At 40.5% G+C, this 21,780-nt stretch overlaps 1 protein-coding gene across 3 annotated transcripts in view; it reads right to left on the bottom strand.

Moving 5' to 3' along the window:
- Positions 1-21,780, bottom strand: part of igf2bp2a (insulin-like growth factor 2 mRNA binding protein 2a) — a 45,883-nt gene that overhangs the window by 19,274 nt on the left and 4,829 nt on the right. Inside the window, exon 1 of one of the 3 annotated variants that reach the window (XM_036004475.1) lies at positions 10,168-10,503. The exons of the other annotated variants lie outside the window; for them this stretch is intronic. Within the exon in view, the coding sequence (XP_035860368.1) occupies positions 10,168-10,175 (8 nt within the window). The 5' untranslated portion in view covers positions 10,176-10,503. Of the gene's footprint in view, positions 1-10,167; positions 10,504-21,780 lie in introns of those variants that run through there. 3 annotated transcript variants of the gene reach the window in all.

Below are 21,780 nucleotides of genomic sequence, written 5' to 3'. Positions count from 1 at the left end.
AATCACCGCAACCACGAAAGTTCCTTGAGCAAAAACGTTCAGGCTGATGGTTCCAGTAGTATGCGAGATTAGCTATGGACAGACAGATACACACATGCACACGCACACACATAACTTGTGCCTGGAGGGCAACAAATAAACAAATAAACACGATTTTCATTTATTCCATGAAAATGTATCACTTTTGTTTTTAATTCACATTCATTTCCATTTGTATCCTAATTTTTCTGTTACTTGTCAACTTTGCGAATTTGATTTATGATTAACAACAAAAATGATCAAACTCTGAGTCTGATGTGAATGAGCTTAGTTTAACTACATCTTTTAGTTATTTATCAAAACATGACAGTCAAAGAAGACAGAAAGATTGACTTTCAAATAGGACAGCATCCCTCTCTGTCCGGTCGTTTTGGGATCAGAGCTTTCACACAGGCTTCCACTCTCCCTCTGACCTCCAGTCAGCGTGTCAGCTCAAACAGCACAGCCACATAAACCGCCCGGTGACCACAGGCTGTTAACAACTGCATTAACGTTAGAGAGTCCAGCTCCGCATGAGAGTTGCTGATTTAAAAAGCAGAGAGGCTGGCGGAGAAAAAGCCACAACGCTGAGCAACCGCATCCCAAAAAAAATCATTTAAGGACAATTAGGAGCCATTACCGAGAGTGGGGAACGAAGAGGTACAGCAATAAAGTGGAGGAAGTAAGGTAATAAGAAGCGATAACGAGAGGTGGATCAAAGTTTAGGAGGATTCTCCACGGGAGATATAAATGGAAAGATGCAAGCATATAATACACACACACATAGCTCTTTCCTGCATCATCGCTCTGCCTTGAATGCATGTGTTCACACACATTTCTTCATCTAGGTTTTGCATCTTTCTCTCCAAAAACGTCTCCCTGCAAAAAGGTCAGAATTTCCTGTCAACAGTGAGGAGAAGACGAGAGGAACGTGCCGGCAGCTGGACATGAATGAATGACTCTTTCTGATTGTGCTGCTTGATGGAAAAAAAAAAAGAAGAGGACACAGCAACACATGGATTTACGACAGCCCTCTTCTCTTCTCTCCTCATCTCTCCATCTCAACTTTAAGCACTTTTGTTAAAATATTGAGGAGTAACTGAATAAACTACTATTATTGATTATAAGGTAAGCGATTACAAACTTGCATACACATACACAACAGCTGTAACGATTCACATTCACAAATGAAACAACAGAAAAAATAACTTAAGTTTGGGTTTTCCTCTGCCATGTGCCTCCTACCACAGAAACAGAGGACACAAAAGCATAGAAAACAGAAAACAAAAACTGACAATTCCCAGCATGTCCTACCACACGGTGGCCTGCAAGCTTTCTGTCACTGATGGTGGTTTAAAGCGAGTGGCTCGATGAAAGATCTCTCTTGGCAACTGCTATCCAAACAATGGTAAACCGATCAAAATCACCCTGTACCACTAAAAACACATCACCTTTTTCAACGTAGTAAACAACCTTATGCCGTCCAAAATCAGGCAGTGGCTGAAAAGCTTTTTAGACCCACTCCAAACCCCAAAACAGCTCCAAACGCTGGCATCCCAGAGCTGCCCAATATGGAAACTAAAAGCTCCTTTCATTCAGCGTTGTCTGCTTAAATAGCCCCGTAGACTCTGAGGGCCCAGCTCACTATTGTGTTTTTGCTAATTGATTTGCCAACTGTAACCCTGATGTAATGTTAGACTAGATGACGCTGAACTGCAGCACAGTGATGCCGTCCTCTGTGCTCTTTAAAAGTTAATAAGCACATAGGCAGATTCGCTGTCAGGTGAGGTGAAGTCCTGGAGGACAGATATAACTGTAGGCTTTCTTTATCAATATCGTCCCACTATGTTACATCAACAGGACTTCTTTTTCTTTACTTTTCTCTGTAGCTTGTACATGTTTTGAAGGCCACTTGCTTGTCTGTCATCCTGAAATATGCATAGCTCCCTGAATGGACATCTCTCGGAAAAAGTGACTCCCGACAGTTCTTCTTCAAGGTCTCATTTTCAGCATGCCTGCGGCCGCTGGCTGACCATAAGATCACTGCTTTCTGTCAGTCTGTCTGTCTCCAGGGTAGGGAGAGGCCCACGATACAAGCCACCCTGCAACATATACTATTGTCTGTTTGCAGTGTTTATGTCTAGCTACAGACATGAACTGTATGTCCTCAGGTTATATGTGTTGCTTTATAATCTGGGAATAACCCAGTGATATTGTATGAAGCAGCAGGCTTCTGCTAATATCTGTTTGTTTGCATTTAGGTGAACCCAGCGCTCTTTTTCAGCTCCTCCTTTCAGTCCAAAATGTGCCGCAGTAGAAGATACAGACTGAAGTCAATGGTTACTTAATGTTTGTTGAATGTGACCAAGCTGTCTGCTGTTGGTTTGGAGCAGCCTGCCAAGAGAAAAAAAAGCCTCTCAATTTCAGCCTTTAAATATCTGAGGGTGGCCATGTTCATTTGAAAAGCTAATATTTACTGCACCCACCTGCACGAGGTAAGAAACCGTGTCTGCGAACACGCATGCATATTAATACACACACATGCATGCGGAGCAGTCAAAGGAATTTTAACCTCTAAGAGGGCGGACAGAGGGGTGACAAAAGAGGGTATTCATCCCTCGCTAGAGATTTGCAGTGTTCCTAAAGATGAACATCTGATCATCAAAAACCCTGTGTGAATTATACATTTAAAATCTTTATTTCTAACCTTTTGTTTCCTGCAGTGTTTTTATCCCTTGCGATGTTTCCTTTTCTTTCACCTTTTGATCAACATTTAACGCTTTTGTGTCTCTGGACCGAAGAGACTTAGCTGGCCTGCTGAGATCACTTGGTTATAACTAAGTGTAAAGAACTGTAAGAGCTGCAACAATGAATTCTTTTCTATTAGTTGATAATTGATTAATCGTAGTCAAAATTCAAGGCAAAGGTCTCAAATGTGAGATTTGTTGCTTTTCTTGGTCTTACATTAAAGCAAAATGAATGTGTTGGGGTTTGAATTGTTAATCGGATAAAACAAAACATTTGATGACGTCCCTTTGGGTTCCAGGATATTGTGAAGGCCTTTTTTCATTCTTTCTTTAATGCTTTGTAGTTCAAACAATTAATCAAAAAAATTAACAGCAGATTAATCGACAACTAGTATAATCGTCAGTTGCATCCTTGTGGTAAGGAATAATGAACTCTATGTGCAAATGGCCTGATAGAATTAGCAACTCTTTAAAATATTTTTATTTATATCCTAGAGAAAAACGTTTTGAATCATTTTCACATCAGCTCCAACTGGAATCCACCTGACATGAGTCACTGGGCTGCATGTCGACAGAGATGATTGAATAAAGAGCATGTCTGTCTTTGAAATGGAACTCTCTTTGGTGGAAGCAAAGAAAAGTGGTGGGACAAGACGAAACAGCTAGGGACAGTCTGGAAAACAATTCCACCACAAATGATAGACATAAAACACAACACAATCTAAAATATAGGATGCATTTACAAAATGCTGTGAGTCAAAGGTTTTGGGAGATATGGTCTATTAAATCTAGACTATAAACGACCACATATGACAAGTTGTTATCACGTGACCTACACTTGTCCAGCAGTGGAAGACGTATTGAGATATTTTTCTTGAATTGAAGTAGCAAAAGTATAAAAATACACTTTGCAACTAAAAGTCCTGCATTTAAAGTCTTATTAAGTAAACGTGCAGAATTATTAGCAGCAAAATGTACTTAAATATAGCACTTAGTTACTTTTCACTACATCTTAAGCTAAGTGATGACACCTGTGTCAGCTCCATTCACTGATGAAGACCATGAGATGTGAATGTGGTTAAAAGTAAAGAAAGGCTCGTAAATTAATGTTTGAGTTTGGATTATTTTGTTCCAGATTGATACATAGAGATACTAGAGTGCTTTTAACGGTTTCTATTTCATATTATTTAAGAGATTGTTGAATTGATTCAATTGCTGTTAAATTAAATAGTGTGATAAAAGGCATACGCAGATAAATAACAGGTTTCTTCTAACGTCTCTTAGACAGTCAGAATGAAGATTGCATAATGGTTATTCAATTTGCCATAAACTCAATGTACTTTGTTCTTTAAAAGCCCTCCAAAAAGTCAAAGTCACTCATGTCATTAAGAACTGTAACCCCAAAAAGTCAGTGTTTTTTCCTTAAACCTTTTTCGTCTTTTAACAGAAACCCACAAGAGTGAATGATTAAACATTTCCTTCTCTGCTCAAGAATTCAGTCTAATAAGGTCTTTAAAAGCCTTGTTTACTTTTCCCTTCCAGCTCTGTGCGGATGCCCATGCTGTCAGAGATCGGCTCACAAGGCGTGCTGTCCTGTGCCCAGCAGGGAGGCTCTCTCTCTCTAGACCAGTGTTCCCCAACCACTGGTCCGTGGACCGGTGCCGGTCTGTAGTTCATTTGGTACCGAGCCGCACAGAAAAAAATAAATAACATTATTTCCATTTAATTGATTATCAGAGTCTGAAAGATGTTTTATTTTGAAAAATGTCTCGGGCTTCCTCTTGACACATGTCACGTGATATTTACCGCATTGAAGCCCACAAATTTGCTAAAAAATAAGTAAACAAACGTCTTTGCAGAGCTTTTTTGCTCAGGGGAAAAGGCCTGTGGAGGAGGAGACAGAAGAGGAGCCTACAACTTCAAAGAAAAAGAAATTTAACAGACAATACCAGGAGTCCTACTTAAAATACGGATTTATCGCAACAGGTGATACTCAAGGGCCAAGCACGCTCTGCATAATATGTGACGACAAGCTAGTAAATGAGGCAATGAAGCCTTCAAAACTTATTTGGCACATGGAGACCAAGCACCCCGATTTACTGCCGTGACAGCAATCAAAACAAAATCACGGAATAAACTGGACATAAGGAACGCACTTCAGGTATCACTGTCTCCCGTTACCCCCAGATGGGACTGTTTGGTTGCACAGAAACAAGCGCAGGGCTCCCACTGATACATCGTTAAGGTAACTCGTGTTTTTCATGCATTTTACATTTGTTTTCATATTATATATATTATTAGATATTTGTTTTCATGCTGGTCGTATAATTTTATTTTGTTGTGTTTTTCCGCCACACCTTGAAAATATGTCTTACATGAAACCGGTCTGTGGCGCAAAAAAGGTTGGGACCGCTGCTCTAGACGAATAAAAAGACATCCTAAATAGTATTTCAGTCCACCAGCCCTGTCCGGAGTGCACTGCCTCACAAACACTTGCACACACAGTAACCTCTACTAGAATCCTCACATCATATTGTTTCAACATCAAATTTGTTTTCCTCCATTTAACTGTTATTTTCCTTTCTCCTGTGTCCATTTAGCTGTCAACACTCTCACCGTCTCTGATTAATAACTGCCTCGCCGTTGTTACACACCAATATTTGTTACCTAATGCTTAACAAAATGATTCATTCCTTGTGAGAAATCTTTATTTTTCAACCCCTTGCCCTTGTGAAACGTGATGTGTTTCAGCTGAAAGCCACATTTGATGACACAACAGACAGATGAAGTCCACATCAGTCCAGAAACAGTCCAATGTAAGACTTTATATTGCACAAAAGATAATTGATGACTTTCAAAATGAAAGATGATCTGGCCTTCATCACAGCCATACATACCATGTAGATAAAATAGGAAATGAAAACCTCTGCAGTCATAAATCACAATGTAGGCATGTGATAATGCACCTATTACATGGTCATATTACAATCCAGTGATATGCACTGTCTAAGCAACACTAATGTGTCTGTTTCTTGTATGTGTAGCGGTCCGACGTTTCAGTGCTGAGTGCAGCATAATGTGATCATCTGACAATCAGCTACATTTACAGCTATATGTGCATGTATCTGAGCTCTTACATCATCAGTATTGTAGAATGTAAAGCTCTAAGCTGACAAATGCATTGTTCTTATTCCTTTACATCTTGCTGCAACTAGCACTGATAGAAAGGTCAATTTATGCCCAGTGTAGAAGTGAAACAGCACTATCTTATATGGGTCTGTTTTGGCGGGTTGGTCAAAGTGTCTGGTGGTCCTTATACACCAACTGTAGACTCGTTTAATCTGAATTAACCCAATTTCTAGCTTTGATCCTTAAGCTCTTAAGCGCCTAAATGCCCTGAAATCTCAGAGAGGAAGCAACAAGTCAACAATATTCACGAGACCCTTCTGTGTGGAAGATGTCTCTTTGCTCCTCTTTTCCCTCCCAGTGTCCCGCTCCCTGTTGCTGGATTAAATTGGAGCTCAGGCCATTTCTGTGTAGTGCTCCTAAGCACTTCTCTAAGACCCATCCAATTGTTGTGGAACAGAGATAACAGGATTTGTATGAGAGAAGTGTCTATGCATTGTTATTTACCTTCAGCCACAACAATGTGTTGCTATTTGTCCTCCAGAAGGACAAACAAACCCAAACTACGTCTTGTTAGATGTCAGTCTGAGTCAGAGTGCTTAGACCAAAACACACAGACATATATGTCATTATATTATATATTATGTTCTACTTTACTTGGCTGTACTTCTTTTCATTTTCAAGGAGTTTCCTGGAAAGAAGTTGGTATTAATAGAAGGAACATAAAGACAATTTGAACAATTCTGCTTAATTGCGAGCGTAATGGAAATCATGTTTTAGTCAGTGCAGTCACAGCAGGTCTGCATGTAAAATGGGAAATGTATCTAGAGGCAAGCACACACTTCAACATTTATGAAGAGCAACATTTGCAATAATACATGAAATTTTCTTTTAAGGACATTCCTATTTTTCCTTCTAATTAATACCAAATTACTCTTTTCTGGAAGATTCTTGAGATGATTAGGATATTTTTCTGACATTAAGGACATCTGGAAGTATAGATAGATGGTTTATTCATTATGTTTTGAATAATGTACTCTATTAGAAAATCAAGACTGAAACTGAGATTAAAAGTTCATTCTTGACCTTAAAAACAATATCAGCTGCTAAGACTCAACATTTTATTCAACGTTAGTGAAAGGTCTGCCTGTCATGAAGGTACCAACCTTTAACCATGTTTACCTGAAGGATTGCATAGAACTTGTCAGGGCAGTTGTCAGAGAAAGCACTGACTCAATTTAGGGAAAAAAAGTTAGGCCCCTTTTCTTTGTTACTTGCAGGATTCGCTTGCTAGTGAGTCAAGTATCATTATTATTGTCATACTTTACAAACACAACAGGAGAGTCTAACTTTGTCTGTCTGCCATTTGGTGCTGGGCAGGTAGCGTAGAGTGAGTTTATCGGAGCTTTTTTTTTTGCTGAAAACAGCTGCTTCAGATGGAAACGACACTGCCGGGAACTATGAGAGTGAACCAAAACAGTTAAGTTGTGTGCTGTAAAAGCAAAACAATGAAGTGAAAGACGCCTAAACGCTCTGCAGAGCTAAAGGGGATTGCATAGTCTGGTGATAATTCTCTATGGGTTTGTCAATACATGAGACACCTTTGACTATTTATGTATTCACTTGATCCACTGTTAAATGTACAAAATATAGACTATAGCAGCTTTAACTAACTGAATAATCACTCTAATCACTACAACAAAGCGTCATGTTGACTGTTTTTTAGGAGGAAGGAAAACCTTCAGAGACAGTTTGTGGGAAAATTGCTTATTTCTCCTTAAGTTGTAGAAATACCCCTGAGACAAAAGCAAATAGGCTGGTTCATCTAAAAGAATATATAATATTATTAAAGTAGTAATACTTGTTTCTGGTGACAGTTCCCTTCAGATTCAGTCTTATTAAATCCTTTTATTCTTCTGGGCATTCATTTGCATTCATCAAGGATCTTTCCCCCATCAAGTAAGAAAACAGTTATTCTCTCTGCTCTTCGCCATTGTTCCCTAACCACATATTTTTTACACTGATACTGCAGAGTGAACAAAGCTGCCGCTCCATGGTGCTGCTAACCATCTCATCTCAGGTGCTTCTGTTTTCCCTCCCAGCCCTCGGCGGGTGAGGACTCATCAGAATTCAGCAGGCTTACCTGCCTGCCTGTTTCTCTTCACGCATAGGTTTTCTCTGTGGCACCGAGGCAGGGAGACACAGGCCAGGCAGAGAGACATATGCAGCTCTGATGGAAGCCACAGCCTTCCTGTTGACATCTGTCTGCTCCTCGCTGTCGACACTCACTCAGCTGCTCAGTAGAAAGATGTAAATAAGGAGAGACCGCACATTGTTCCTTCACCTATCACGTGTGGTACAAGGTTAATTGACGAGGTCCATTGGCACGCAGGGAAATTTCAGGTAGATTAATATCTTGTATCAAGTAATGATTTAGAATCACATGATGGGGATAATTACAAGTGTCTCAATAGATTTTAAATGACTCAGGCAAAGTCCTTGCTCATTATCAACTATAGCAATAGAAGCATTGTAGAGGGTGTTCTGATTTCCATTACACATCAGCTCAAAGATATGCCATGTCACAAAGAAATGAAGAAAATAACTATTTATAATTAGATAAGACACATACAGACATTCTCTTGGAGTGTCCAATGCAATGTGCATTCTGCAGCAGATATACAAATATTTCCAGTGTAATCACTACAAATTCATTTTCAGTCAGTGCTAAAATGCCACAGGGTGCCCAGCTGACACAAAACAAATTATCTACCGTCATGCCTACTAACCTAATGAAATTAGTACTTTAAAATGTTCCATTTGCCTATCGCTGTGTCACAATGCATTTCTATTTAATAAAATAACAGTTTGCTCTAACATGGCGACTGAAGCCCCTCCATATGGCTCTGAACATGCATCCACATATTTGAAATTAAATCTGGACATTTACATTTGGTGCACATTTATGTCCCACGTTTATCTTAATTCATGTTTTGCTGAACCTTCTTCCAGCAAGTATATGACTACAGAGGCAGGAACCATTAAAATACTCTGCAGTAAGAAGCTCAAACATTGTAATAACAAGTCAGAATGGTATTGGATCTCATGTGTTAGTCTGATAGTACTACCTGGACAATGAAACACTACAGTTTACCAGAGGAAAAAAATTAAATGTCATCAAAACCTCAATGAAACCTCTGAATGGGGAGCCTCCTAAGACCTATCAAAGGATAGAGTAACACGACTGACCCCACATATTTCTTTAAATACACAACATGTCCATGTCAACTTTGTCCAGTTAAAATGTTTAATGTTTAAGTCCTCTTCAGACATGTTTAAGACACATACAAATATTCTTTTGTCTGAATTCTCAGTATTTGTGCGTTGGAGGTTTCAAGTTTCCATATTAAAATTGTGTTAAGTTTCAAGTTTTAAGTTTCCAAACTAGGTGGGATGTCAAAAAATCATGCTCGTACGTGCATGTGGTAAACTCATATTTAAGGTGTGAAAACAGCCTTCTAGTGTCAAACCCTGCACACACATCATTCTGCAAAGGGAATGTCAAACATCCAAATGAAGTAATCACTAGCAAAATATATATTTGAGTGGAGGGGGACTTTAAAAGCGGTTACCACACACACACAAGCTCGAGTAGTAGATGTGCGCACGCACGCATGCACGCACACACAGACACAGACACACACACGCACACAAACACACATTAAACATTATGTGCATTCCTGTGCAGAAGTCATTTCTGCCAACAATGCACACAATGCAGAAAACATTCAATCTGCTGCAATTACAATGTTTACAATTCAATTTACTTGTGCTAAAACCTTTTCCCTTGCCAATGAGCCACAAGCATCAGCCAGAAAAAAAAAAAATAAATAACAGAAAGATGATTCAAGAGGACTTGCAGAGTCATGTGCCACGCTGCTCTGTCCTGTCCTGCACACATCAAACGCTTGCATGCCCCTCCACACTGCTACTTCGCTAACTGAGGACTCCTCTGAGTCCCCCGTCAAAAAGCACGTAGTCAGCATTGTCACTGACAGGCACGCAGCGAGCCTACAGGGACACAGCTGACACATGCAATCACACACATCTAACACAAACACACACACACACACACACACACACACACACACACACACACACAAACTAATGTATAGCTGACTGGTGTGCCTACTCTTCTCTACATGCACACACTGATGTATTTTCTGTGTCTCTCTCACACACACCTTAGTGCTAAGCGCTTCTGACAGGTGGATACCAGCTCATACTGTGGCGATGCAGTGTGGGTCCGCTGTTAGCTGCTCCTCATGGCTGCTTCTGTTGCTTTATGTTGAGTTGTACAGCTTGCTCCTTAGGTCTCATCCTTTAATCTGGCGACCATGAGGTATTATACTGTAGTTGGAAGGCTGAGCCCGCCTGCCATAGGTGTACGTCCCAACAGGGTTAACCTGGATCAATACCGCACTCACAACACTCAACATCACGAAAGCCCTCAAACTGTTTCCCCGCCTGCATTCCTCCCTGCCTGTCTCCTGCTCGTCTACAGTCTGTCTCTCATCGTCCCTCTCTCTACCCGTCTCACTACTCCCTCCAGCTACCTCTGGAGAGCTTTACTTGTTCACACACACATGAACGCACTACCTTTTCTCTTTCCCCTCCCCCTGTATGCAGGAAAGTTCCTCACAGAGGAAAGCAACTAGCAGGGGGTGAGTGAAGAGGCCATAACATTTCTTGTACAGTTTTTTGTTGTTTTTCCAGCCGGTCTGGACCCCCCCTATGTATGAGTGCCTTGATCTATGTTATGTAGTGATGTCTGTATATACTGTATGTCTAAAACTGTGTTCATTGTTGTTCTGTTTTCTTCTCTTTTGTTGCCGAAAATGCCATGCGATTTCTGCTGCAACCTAATTTCCCCACTGGGGACAATAAACAAACTGCTACTAATAAGATTTATCCTCTGAGAAACAGAAACAAGCCTGGTCAATAAGCAGCATATTTGGAAACACCCCTGCCAGTCACAGCTGCTGTCACTGAGGAGTCCTCGCTCTCCAAACAGCAGCAGAACAAAGCTTTTGGAATTCTCAAACATAGGATCGCGAGCCGGTGCCAGGCCTGGAGACACTGGCTGACATGTGCTGGAGTTTAATTAAAGCTGTGTTTGCTTTTGATCATGGTGCTTCTTACAAAATCACTCTTGTAAATTTAAGTACATTTCAAATGATGTGAAAAATAACACTTGCACTGTGCTTTTAAATGTATTGTTTTTAGATGGTTTTGGAAAATCATATTCCCATTACTTATTTGTAGCATGTGATAGTTGTCTTAGCCTGTTTATGTCTGTATTTATTTATATATTTATTTTGATCTCAAACTGACTTTTACCTGTTTAGATAAAAGGAAAGTTTAATGAAAATGAAGGTAGCAATGCTTGAATTTTAACCACACAGTATTGGTTTTTATATATATATATATATATATTTATATACATTTAAACATGTGTTAAGTAACTACTAATAAAAAACATAGTATAATAAAAAATAAAGTATTTTAGAGCTGAAACAATTCAACAATTCTGAATCAATTCATTGATTAGGCGATTGACAGAAAATGAATTGCCAACACTAAAGCAAATAAATGCTGGTGCCAGCAGAACATGTGCTGCTTTTTTGTCTTATGACATTTTAAATTTAATTATTTATCATTCATTTATTTTGGGATTTTTTGCTGTTGGTCAAACAAAACAAACAATCTGAAGATGTCACTTTTGACTCTGGAAACTTGAGATCAGAATTATTTAGTAATTTATGAACACACTACATTTTAAACACCAAATTATCAATAAATGATTCAAGAAAATAATCGGCAGATAAATTGGTAATGAAAATGATTCTGATTGATATTCAGCCCTGAAATAATTATTTAAATGCCTCAACACTCGTAATGAATGTAGACACCTGGTAGTTAAGAATAATTACTGTGGAAGAATGATAGGAATCAACCACAAATAAAGAGTTCAACTATGTATCAATTTATCCTTTTGATTGCACTTAAGACTTAACATAAGCCAATATAAACATCACAAAGAATTGACACCTCTTAAAAATAAACATGCAAGTAAAGGAAAACAGAACCAGAGATAGATAAAAACAGATAAAGATATTAAATGAACTGCAGACTAGCAGCAATTTTACACTTCCAGTGAGTAAAGACTGGTCAAGTAAATGAAGTGTGATAACTTCGATAAGCCATCAAGAGATTAACAAGGCAGTGGGATTACCCATATAGGACGCACTTGTGCAGGTTGGGGGGGCAGTACAAACAAGTTTAAGGTTGAAATGACATCAATAGACAGTTCTAAGCATTAGAGACTGGATTATATCTGTCGTCTGTAAAAGAGCAGTTTTTATCGTTTATGGGCGACAAACTCTACTATGGGTGGATTAAAATGGATAAGGGCTTCCAATACGTTAATTACATACATATAGTAGTGCTCCTCTCAAAACCTTGAATCATCTTGTGTCACGTGAGTCGCAAGTGGCTGAAGTGGCATTATCCTTGTCAGACTTTAATCCTGTGGCCAAAATGGCTCCAAATCCTGACCTACTCTCTGAAATGAGGCAGGGGGCTTGAGAGGAAGTTGCGGATGCTTCGGATTCAGAGCTATGTGTGTGTGTATTTGTGTGATTCAGTGACAAGTTTGGAGGATGCCTGTATGCTGTGTGGGAATATAATATGTTGTATGTAATTTGTTGTTGTTGTTGTTGTTGTTGTTATATATGTGACTATAAGGCACTCAGTAGAGCCCAAATGTCTGCTAAAAAAGCTGCAGCCTCCGCAATGGTTTATGTTTGTTTATTGTTTGTCTTCCAGGTTTGATTTTCTGACAAAATCCTACAGTATGTGAATGCAACAACACACAAACACGGTAGTAAGCTTTAAAACAAACAAAACACATGTCAGGCTTTGGCTCAATATCCACAGATTAATAACAATTAGAGACAGTCTCTGTTTTGCTAGACAGGATATTCAAAGGTGCAGTCCACTAATTTGACAACTATTTCCAGCCGTACTCTGGCTTACAACTCTCCTTCACACAGAAACACCAAAACAAATCTGCAAGCATTTACAGGCCGACTGCTTTCATCATTCCCGGCAGAAAACATGCAAGGCTGGTTCCCCTCTTTAACAAACACCCTGTCTAAGTTGAAGGGGCTATTAGGCTCATTCCTTAAAGGAACACACTGACTTACTGTGTCTTTAGCTTATTCACTGTATCCCCCAGAGTTCGATAAGTCCATACATACCCTTCTCATCTCCGTGCGTGTCGTAACTCTGTCTGACGCACCCACTGCTAGTCTAGCTTAGCCCAGATCCTGGAGGTAACCGGCTCCATCTAGCCTATTGCTCCCAATAAGTGACAAAATAACGCCAACATGTTCCTATTTACATGTTGTGATTTGTATAGTCACAGCATGTACAAATAACAAGGTCACATAAGACACAGCCATCTTCTAACCGTATACATACTGGGAACTATATTCTCAGAAGGCGACACATGTAAATAGGAACATGTTGGCGTTATTTTGTCACTTATTGGGAGCAGTAGGCTAGATGGAGCCAGTTACCTTCAGGATCTGTGCTAAACTAGGCTAGCGGTGGGTGCGTCAGGGAGAGTTACGACACGCACGGAGATGAGAAGGGTATGTATGGACTTATCTAATTCTGGGGGATATGGTGAATAAGCCCAAGTCCAAGTCCCAATAAGTCACCGTGTTCCTTTAAGACAGCCACAACAAAACTGCATTGAAAAGCACTGAGTCAGTGTGAAGGCCTGGCCCATCTGAGCACAAACACAAATGATAAGATTGTTTGTCATAATTGGATCTCTGTAGAAACATCTGCAGTGGTGAGCTGCATTTCATGGACAAGGACAAGAAATGGCCAGTGTTATGAAAAGCAAATCATAGTTCAGAAATGTCTGTTAGTCAGAGTCCATCTGTGTGTGTGTGTGTGTGTGTGTGTGTGTGTGTGTGTGTGTGTGTGGACCTTGGTTGTGAATCATGTGCCTTGAGCATATGGATACGGCAGCTTTGATGATGTGCGGTGATGGGGAGGAAGCAGCGACACTGTAAATGCTCTACAAATGCCTGAGGTGGCCATGCATCCATCAAGGGTACAATAAACACAAGTCCGGTTAAATTAGACTTTTCTTCAAGTGTAGTATATTTGATGCATCATCTTCAGCGGCTCCACATCTACACCACTGTCTCTTTGACATCAGACTCGCCTTTGAAGCTTGTCATTCTATATCTCTGTAATTTATTCTCCCACAATGTCAAGCGACCGGAAACGGGCCTGCCTGGAGTCACTCCTCACACCACTTAAAACAAAACCATCTCAGCAACCATCTCTGAAATGAACTGTTGCCTCCCGCTTGGGGGAATGGCAGGAAGACAGAGGCACTTACAAACACAAATATATGCAATGCACATACACACACACACACACACACACACACACAGACGTCTACTGTTGTCGAAGAATTCCACTAGTGGTAACCACGACTCTACTAAGAATAAACTGCCTGTCTCTGTTACACTATCTGATAGGGCAGCTCACATTCAGCTTACAGTACATAACATAGAGTTGTACGCTATTTACACCCGCCAATGCTAACACACAGTCGGCTTCATTCTGCGCTGCCACGCTGTGCCAGGGGAGCAGTGACACTGTGAGCTGGAGGGAGGTGGTGAGAGACAAAGCACGCAACCTAGTTGGTACACATGACATGGTACGCTGACACAAAACATGCACAAGTAGGAAGGAGGAGAAGGAGGATTGAGGGAAGACAAAAAACGAATTTTGCAGTGGAAAGCGACTGTGACTCTCCCTGGAGCGAGGAGGTGAACTACAGCTACATCTTGTGGAATTCACCATTAATCACAATGAAAATCCCCTGAAAATGCACAGAATGAGTGTATTAACGTTTGCAACCTGCCAAAAAGAACTCATGCATGGCTGCTTCGGCATCAAATATTTACTATCCTGGTGAGCTGAAGATGTCCGTTTTTTTGCCTTTGGGTTTTTCAACAAGATCGTGCTCTGCTATAGGGGCACTCTTCAGTTTTAATTGGATTTGTGTCAGTGTGTGCTTCATTTAACCTGACAGGGACGGGCAATTCATCAATCAGTGTCATAATGTTGTTTGCATGTGTGAGACAGAGGCGCTGGCAACTGCTGCACCAAGAAGTCTATGCTAAACACATACGGCCAATAAATCAATCAATTGGGCAGTATCCTAGCAACTTGCATGTATATTTTCTCGGTTTTATTCATGATGTTTTATACATAAAAACAGTGCATTTAAAATGGGAACATAATCGCTTAAGAACCTCAGGACTGAGTACTCCTCGTGTACAGTAGAGCTACCGCAGCAGCTACTGCACCCATGGGAAACCCTGATTATAGACTGTTTAGTGAGACACACACACACAGATGAACCCTCCATGATAAAACATTCTGCGCCTCCAGGGAAATATTAGCCAGTGGTCAGCAAGACAGCAACTATTTACAAACAGTTTTTTTTCACATTCTGTTCACTGTGTTGTCAGCGGTTGTATGAAAATACGCTGCTGCAACCTGACATTTGGTGTGATACAATCAAAAGGACTCCCATAGGGTCCCTTCCTTTCCCCTGCAAATACTTATATTTCTGTCTTTCCATTGCTCTCTCACTATCACTCTCTCTCACATACATGCTCTGTCTTTCACTCACACTGCGACCGACTGTGTATTGGCATGTGCTTGGTCGCTTGGCAGGGAGGCAGATAGAGCCATCCTACTCTCTAGCACCTGCCTGGCCCATATTACCCTATTCATCTCAGCAAATCATAGTCAGGATCAAGCACCACTGTGTAAAACAACAGGCTTTATGGCATATCACAATTACAAAATACTAAACACTACTACTGCTGAAACTAAAGGACAGCCTGCAACCGCTGCCACAGTTCAGTTCTGTAAAACATAAAGGTTGCAGACGGCGAATGTTTTAAAATGTGAACTAATACACAGACATTTAATTAAAGAAATGACAAGAGCACAAAGAGAATCAATGTTTTTCCACTTGACAAAAATAACCAAAATCATTTAAGGAATAGTTATGGTACACTTATTCCCATTTTCTTGCCAAGAGTTAGATGAGAAGATCAACACCACTCTCATATGTGTATGCTATATATGAAGCTACAGCCAGCAGCTGGTTAGCTCATCTTAGCATAAAGACCAAAAACAGACCTGTCTGTATGCTAAGCTAAGCCAATAAGCTGCTAGTTGTAGCTTCATATTTAATGGACAAACAAGCGGTCTTCTATTTTAGTGAAATAATTACATTTTCTAACAAGGCTGAAAAAAAACAGGACATAAAACATAATACACTCACATAAACACTAACTATGACCAACAGACCTCTGATTTACAACAGTGCACCTGAAATCTGAAATCCAATTGTCTCTCTTGGCTCTAAAACTAAAAGAAAAGTTGACCATGAGGACAGTTTCAAGATGTGACTGCTCAATGTTAGGATATTCCATTAAAAAACTTTTCATTTAACATCAAACTACCAGCCAGGAGTTGATTTCAGAATATACTGCACATAATTTATATTTTTCAATGTCTCAAACACACATAATCAGAAATCCTCCTGTTTGTGAGCAGACCCATCACAGTCTTCTGGGAGAGGGGTAAAGCCACTTCAAGCCAACAGCAGCCTCACAAAGCCAGCCAGCCAGCCAGCCTCCTTGACAGGGGGATGAAATGCTGCCCTCTATCAGCAGTGCTCATTTCTCCCCCACGCAGAAGCAAACACGCAAACACACACACACACACACACACACACACACACACACACACACACACACACAGATTAAAGCATAAACATGTGTGTGGGTCATACACTCTTTGACTAGGAAGTTTTCTCCATGTCTTCCTCTTCCTTCAGAGACAGTGTGAAGTAGAGGAAACACAATGGTCAGACTGTGTTCCAGGTTGTGTTTGAGGCTCAGCTGTGTGCGGACCTTACTGTAGATGACTTGTTCGGTTGGGGGGGGATTTTCCCAGCTTCCGTTGCATACATATGGAAAAAGATGGAAATGGTGGCTACAAGTGGGTTTATGAATAGGAAAGGTCACAAAAGGGCTGTGGCTGTGACATAGATGGACAGCCCACTCAGCAGTTTTCCCTGCCACACTTGTGGGAAGAAAATGAGCACTTGAAGGTTTCAATGAAGCGATAGCTTTACACAGGCATTTTATTGAGGCACCTTACCAGGCTATGTATTCACTGTCATATAAAATCAGCACTCTGACCACTGCACCGCCCATAGCGTGAGCCACACCAACACACGGCTGGACTGCAGGCCGGGGCTTGCAGCTATAACCGGTAGGCAGTCTCTTGGGAATTGGGTGGAAATTACAGGGTCCCCAAACTGACAGAAGATTATGACAAATTTAAGCTGTAATCAAAGGATTTTGACAGCAATATCAAAAGATATTATAATGATTACTTGTAGGGTGAATCTCAGGGTGTTGCATGCAGTAAACTCAACTTCTGTTTTTTTGCAGCTTGCGTGGTGTTCTGTACACTGGAGGACTTTGGGTTCATTTTCTGAAAGCCTTTATCGTTCGAGCTCTCCTCCTATAACTAAGCAAAACACTCAAAACTGGTTCCCATGGCAACGGGGCGAACCTAACCTGGAACAGTTGGAACTGAATACAGCGCTACCTGTAAACACACACGGACACACATATTCACAAGCACAATGGCACAGATTTTCTCCCACATCAAGGTGCTGTAAATGTCAGAAAACTGTATTTTTTTTACATTTGCTGCTTCACAGAGACATAATAAAACATATCAAAAGAAATTCCTCCATCTACATGGGAGAAAAGGCATACATACAGAAAATCCCTGCATATTATTTTATATCATTACACCATATTGGGATGTTCCTGGAACCAGGGGTGGGTATAAAAAATGTTTAATTAAAATATGCCAGGAGAGAGGGTTCTAGCAGAATTTGAGGGTGTAGTTAGCCTTTAAGCTCAGGTTGGACAAGGTAACGTTACTGACACTCAGTTGAACAGCAACATTTCAAATGACTTTTGTTTAATTACAAACAAAACATTTTTATGTTTTGTTGTAGGTATTTTGCATCTCTTAGTAGTCATGTTGTGCGTCTGTGCGTGTGTTTTGCGTCTCTTTTCAGTTGTTTTGTGTCTCTTTGAAGTAATTATTTATCTCTTTGTGGTCAATTTGCACTTCTCTGAGGTAGATTTGTGTCTCTTTATGGGACATGTCTTGTTTGGTTGTTTTGTGTCTCTTTGTGATCGTTTATTTGTATAGGGGCAAGTATGTAGCATAAACCAATGCCACACACCACAGCATTTATAGCCTGGGATAATTTGCAATGCCTGTCCCTCGATGAGCATTTCAAATATATAAAATGTTTTCCATTACTTTATAGTAATCAGATTTTCCAACAACAAATGTTAACAGTCATTTTATCCAGAGGTTCAGGTCCGGGGTATGAGGGCCTGTACCTGATAGTCCCTTTCAGTAATCCATCCATGATACTAATAAGCCAACTACCTATCACCTTCTGACTCTAGTAAAGGGGCCCAAAAGGGGCGCCAATCAGATTTAAGGGGGGCCGGTGCCACCCCTGGCCACCCCTGTGGCCACACCTCTACCTGGAACGTTAAAAGAAAGATAACAGACAGAGAAATATGCAAGATGCAAAAGTCTGATAGACGAGATTAAGAAGATCATTTGACCTGGGTGAAGCTTCAGGCAAATAGCATTCCCAGCTTAAGACTGTAAGCCAGTGTAACAGAGCCTCTTTATGAGCCTCGTCCCTACCACTAGACTGGTTTGCATAGGATTGGCTGCATGTAAGCATTACGTCCCGTGGCTCACTCGGATTGGCTGTTGGGAGTTCACGCTATATTCATTTCACCTGCTCAAGACCCATCAGAGCTATACAGTTCCAGCAGGGTTATATGGTGTTGATATGGGACAAGGACAGGGTCTGGCTGTGTGAGAATGCCACCTGCTGTGCCCCTCAGCTGCCCATCCTTCCACAGAAACCACACCCTTGGGTGCCCACTGGGAGCATGACACACTGAGGGGTGAGAAACCCTAAAGTTTACATCCGGCATGTAGCTTTCAGCTGCAATTTTACAGCTTTTCTCCTTCTCTAGTGTTGTCCTCAAGCTGTGTGTGAACATATCTGCATGTACATAATGCCCCCCCACTACCACACACACACACACACACACACACACACACACACACACACACACACACAGACAGACAGACTGAGCAACAGAGGGATATAGAAAAGACAGAGCAGCTGTTACTTCTTCAAATTACTTCCCCAAAAAAAGCACTTGGGTACAAACTGTAATACTCATAATCATTATTTATAATTCATTAAATATCCACATGCAGCACATTTAAGATTCCAGCAATTCATCAAACCCTGCTTAGCTAAACAGCATCCTCAAACATCTGCTCAAAACAGCTTATCCTGTCTCGGATTGGGATGATAGTCACACTTTTATTTTGTACTAACAGCAAACTAAAAGTTGTCTAATGTACACCTGGTAGACAGGTATGTAAAAAGATTCCACTGTCAGCACTGAAAATGACTATTAGAAATAAATTTGGTCATCTGAAAGGGTTGCATTTCTAATAAATTCAATGCTAACAGTGTGCAGAAATTCAACTTTTATTTTTATTTTCTACTAGGAGAAGATGTATCGATGAGAATGTATCATCAGTGACACATTCTCTTGCAGACAGAAGAAAAATGGATTCAGAGGCTCAGTTCAAGAAGGCTTCACGCCTCTCATCTCTAATCAATGAGGGTTTGTTTTACTTCTACCGTGGGCCATCTCTCCATTACTCTCATCATTCAATAATAAGAACTAGTGAGAGATAATGTGTAATTGTCAGGTCACAAATAAAAACAAAAACACAGGCATAAGTGCGACATTGGATGAATGGTGTTACTCAGCCCAAACTGCGGATGGAGAAACCATCTCCGAGTAGTGAACCCGTTTTACTTCTCTCATCACCTTTAGATTTTGGTGATTAAGCATTAAAGAAAAAATCCTCCTCATCCTGGCCACACTGGCCACACTTACTCACTGTTGCTCCAGAGAGTCATCTAGCTGATTACTTAACTCGTAGTTGTAATGAGTGTAATTCTGCAGTGACATATTACTCATGCAACAGGTTGGAGCAGAATGTGAATGACAGCTTACTGAGAAATTAATATCTACAGTTGCTGCTGTAATGCACAAGCATGTCGGTTAAAAAATAAACAGATTCCAACTCTCTGGGAGCTTAAACAGCGATTCCACAAGTCTGATAGACACACAATGAATTTACAATGCTCTCACCTCTTAACTCGCCATTCCCTTAAGCTATATACCCTGTTGCACAGGCAAGTCTGTTATCACTATAGGAAAATACACCTTCATGAAAAAGTTAATAATTGCTATACAAATATAGCAATGTTGGGAGAAGGGCTAAAATGTAAATGCTGCAGCTTGAACACAGTCAAAATAAAATGCCTGAGCAAATACTTGACAAGAAATAGTCTTTTTTTCTGGAAGTGCTAATGAAGAACTTTCTCATTTGGCATCCATTTCTTACACCTCATGAGTATTATTTTCCACCAGTCTTTTTCACTCTTAATGAGTGAAACACCTCAGACAGACCAACCTTAACTTAAAAAGACACCGACAATGCTCTTTAAGGCAAAAAATGAGCATAGTTGAGAGACACCTGGGGCATCTACTCGCCACACCACAAACAGATCACTTTGAGGGACCCCTCCTCACAGACAGGTGAGGGGAGACATGAGGAGTCAGGAGAAGGGTGCAGCGGATGTGGCTTAAGAGGGGAGCAGTGCAGTGCCTCCTGCTATCACCCCGGACAAAACCGGAGTCGGAATTGGAGCGCTTCCCCTACACCAGGATCAACTGGGGAGTATTAATGGATTCAGAGTGGATCAACTGATGGCTATCGTATTTCGCTGTTTTGACTCAGTGTGCACTCACGACCCAACACACACATGTGCATGTGCACCACTATGGTGCAATGCAGATGTTTACACCCATGTCTTGGTTTGTATCCTTTTGTGAGCAAAAAGGTTTTGCAATCAATTTAGCTTTATCAAACAATATTAAACTGCAGACTTAGCTTTATATGAAGAGCACAAACAATTCAGTGTTTATTGTGATATAGCCTAATGGAGTGTAACACAAAAGTTAGCACTCAATCACAAATTCATCACCAGTTTATTGGAGCACATTTTCACTCCAGCTTAAGTCAAAGGTGTAGAGAGATAATTAGGAGAAAGGTTTGGTTTTGTTATGGCTAACCAAGCAAGTATAAACTTGCATACTTTTCAGGAGGACAGCTTGAAATATGTTTACCCCACAACAACAAGGCTGTCGTCACATGCTTAATATTACTCATTGATCAGGCTAACAGAGAGGGATCACGTTACTTGCTTTGTCCACACTTTCATCTCCTCGCCTATTTAACAGTCAAACAACACTGCATATCGTTTATGTAGCACCAATATCAATTAACCCCAAGTCTCAGTCTGTTTCCTGCGTTGCAGAGACTCAGCCACGTGCTTTGCTTAACAAGGAAACTTAACCAGGGTGAGAAAGATATTGTTTTCTGTTTACTGATATCAAAATAAGCCACCATAACAAAAATACATAAGCAAAATGCAAGAAATATATTAAGGTTTGAGCAAACAAACTAAATTCTCTTCTTAAACTAAGCCATTCTT

This window comes from Sander lucioperca, chromosome 8, assembly GCF_008315115.2.
Source record: "Sander lucioperca isolate FBNREF2018 chromosome 8, SLUC_FBN_1.2, whole genome shotgun sequence".
NCBI classification, from domain to species: Eukaryota; Metazoa; Chordata; class Actinopteri; order Perciformes; family Percidae; genus Sander; species Sander lucioperca.
Note: the sequence above shows the minus strand (reverse complement) of the source record. Positions and strands in the feature narration are given on the sequence as shown.